The sequence below is a fragment of the Triticum dicoccoides genome, chromosome 3B (genome assembly GCF_002162155.2).
Source record: "Triticum dicoccoides isolate Atlit2015 ecotype Zavitan chromosome 3B, WEW_v2.0, whole genome shotgun sequence".
Classification (NCBI taxonomy): Eukaryota; Viridiplantae; Streptophyta; class Magnoliopsida; order Poales; family Poaceae; genus Triticum; species Triticum dicoccoides.
The window spans coordinates 164,594,883-164,597,855 of NC_041385.1; the positions used below are offsets into that span (position 1 = coordinate 164,594,883).

The 2,973-nt window shown below is 47.5% G+C and overlaps 1 protein-coding gene across 1 annotated transcript in view; it reads left to right on the top strand.

Annotated features, from left to right (window-relative positions):
• The window catches only part of LOC119279433, a 34,454-nt gene that overhangs the window by 25,444 nt on the left and 6,037 nt on the right, over positions 1-2,973 (top strand). Inside the window, exon 2 of the mRNA XM_037560668.1 lies at positions 8-394. Coding sequence (XP_037416565.1) covers positions 8-394 — 387 coding nt within the window. The remainder of the gene's footprint in view (positions 1-7; positions 395-2,973) is intronic.

A 2,973-nucleotide genomic window follows, 5' to 3' on the forward strand; every position in this document is an offset into this window, starting at 1 on the left:
AATCGAGAATCTCCCGCCTCTCGGAGCGCCGAGGTGCCGGTGGTGGGCGGACGAGCTCGCCTCCACCGTGGCTGCCGCAGCTGCGGCGGCGGCATCCTCGAGGAGGGCGCAAGTGAAGGCGAAGCCGCCGAAGAAGCGGTCCATCTCCGACCTCTTCGCCGCGGCGCCCCCCTTGGCCGTGCCTCCCGCCGGTGATACCGGATGCAAAGAGCAAATGGAGGTGGACGGCGACGAGGCGGTGTGCGCGATCGCGAGGCGGGCCAAGGAGGATAAGAAACGAAAGAAAAAGCTGCAAGAAGAGGAAGAGGGGCAGAAGGAGGAGACGACGGCAGTGGATGCCGCGCCGGAGAGCTGCGGAGGCCGAGAGCCCGAGGGGAATTTCGCTGCAAGAAAGGTGCGTGGTCCAGCCCAACCCAAGTCTTCCCTGCCTTTTTTTTTTTGCAGTGGCAAGTCTTCCCTGTCTGCCGGTGCAATGATATCACGTCTGCTATTATTCCCACGTATTTTTACTTTTATCTCCTAAGCATTGATGGGAATGATTGGTTCATCTCTTGATTCACTTGCTGGACAGTATGAGGATGGTTAGATGCTTGCTAGCTCCACATAATTAGATTTTTTTGTCTCATTGCCATGTTACTAGTACTATATATTAGCAGCTAATGTGATTGCTATTTGTGGATACATATTGTGGGGGCAATTAGTTGTGACTGGTTCTATATGGGACCGATGCATCACTTCGCAGGATATTTTATGTTAGATGTGCCGATCCCGGTTCCTAATTTATTCTAAACCAGGCCTAGCTAGTTCGTCTACAAGATTGTGTGGTTACTCGATAATTGCTGCCATGTGCACGGTGATTTTCTGTCCAAACCTTTACGGGGCTTTTGCTAACTGCTAACGTTAGAACTATCAGTGTGTTTTCTTTCTTGGTACATTGCTACTTCTTTACTATCTGTATACGTAAATATTGTTATTTCATGCTTAATTTGTGGACTTTGATAGATCAGTCCAAGTCGGGGAATGGGACATTCGATTTGTGCAAATCTTGGGCAAACTTGGTGACGTTGATAGTTGCTCATGCAGTGAATTAGGATCAATATAATCAATAAGAATCCGGTAGATTATATAATGACAACCAATAATCAAACCACTAGTGGCAGTACGTGCACTCTAGACCGGCTAGCTAGTACTGCAGAATATGTACCATATCTTATAGTACATGCATGGTGCGTCGTGTTGCCTTTTGACACACCATGCACGATGAGTTGTGAGAGGTGCCTAGTTGGTATCCCTCCTGCAGATTTCAGTCGGGTCTGGGTCCGCACCCGTAAACGAGACTTTATCATAGGACGATCGAGGACATGGAGCAGGCATTTACCTCATTGATATTTGAAAAGGGGGCTTCATCATTACTTATCTGATACTCCCTCTGTAAACTAATATAAGAGCGTTTAGATTCCTACTTTAATATTCTAAACGCTCTTATATTAGTTTACGAAGGGAGTACTTTTATTCGCTTATATCGACCCGTCTTATTGTTCACTAATTCGTGATGTACGTATGCCCATGATAGCTATTCTCAATACATCCGTTAAGCATGCATACAAGCAGTGTTTCGAAGAGGGTGGTGGTTCCTAGTATGCATGTCGCAGTCAGACTGTCACCATATGTTTGACATGATCCGTAATCTGTTATTTGTACTGTTTTAGGGACTATTCCAGTAATTAACTTATAAATTGGACTAATATGATAGAAACTTAATAGGATACTCTTTTGGAAGAATCTACTATCAACCTAATCCTAATTGTTGAAAAGTAGATACTTGCTCACCTGACTGATCGCGTTTCGACCGCCTCCGCGGCCGTTGAATCTGAGTTTGATCTGACGAAACACAGCTCAACTCTCTCCCACGCGCTGACTCAACATGTTTTCGACATGGGCTATGTTGCAAAGACTTGAAGCCCAACATGGGTTTGTTGCGGTCTGATCAGGTGAGGCGTCCGTCTTGTTCTCCACTCCTTCGTCTTCTTGTTCCACCTCGGTTCACCGTCGTCCGGCTTAAATACGCCGCCTTCCGTCCGTCTCATCACCTTTTGTCTGTCTCTGGCCACCTCGTCCATGCCTATGGATCATGGCAAGGCCCTCCTCCGTCCCCCCCTCTTCCCCAGTTGATCTTGGCTCTGGAGACATCGCCTTACTCGAAATCCAAGCTTTCGGCTACGGCCGCCATGGCCATGGAGGCCAAGATCGGTCGACCTTCCATGGCTCACGTGGCCTCCCATGTAGCCCCGCGCCCCACGTCCGCACACCCAGATCCCCCACCCCATGCACCCAAACACTCCTCGCGCCGCTCTAGCCGGCGGCTTCCCGACTGCATCGAAGGGGATTTGTTTCTGCAATACAAGCTGTGTTTGATTTTGTTGCCGCAATGGAGGCCATGTTTCAGAATGAAAAAACCCGGTTTGGGGTGATTACAACAAGCCTCTTGGTGCATAGGGCCGAGCGGAACACTACATTTATTGCAAAGGGGGCAATAACATTTTTTCTAGTAATATGGGTCTTTTTTCATTATGTTTTTGAAACATAGGTCTTGTTTCAAAGAAACAATGGTTTGGCGGGTGAGCAACAAGGTTCATGTTGCAAAGCATCGAGCGCAACACGAGTCTTGTGGCACATGCTGACGGGCAGAAAATCTGAGAGCTTTTCCCAGCTCACCATCCAATGGCTACTGAGGCGACATATCTTTTCTAAACATCACCTGCCAGATGCGTTACATGCCTTTAAAAGTAAATTAAAATATTATTTTTGCTTTATTGAGAGGGGCTGTCCCCTTTATATCGTAGACAAGACTTGACTAATAAGCCGGTAAATCTATTCAAACTCTAATACGACCACTAAACTAACAGGCTTGTGGAAGTGAGGCACGCCTGAACCAGAACTTGATATGAGGTGATTGTTTGGTATGGGCGGGAG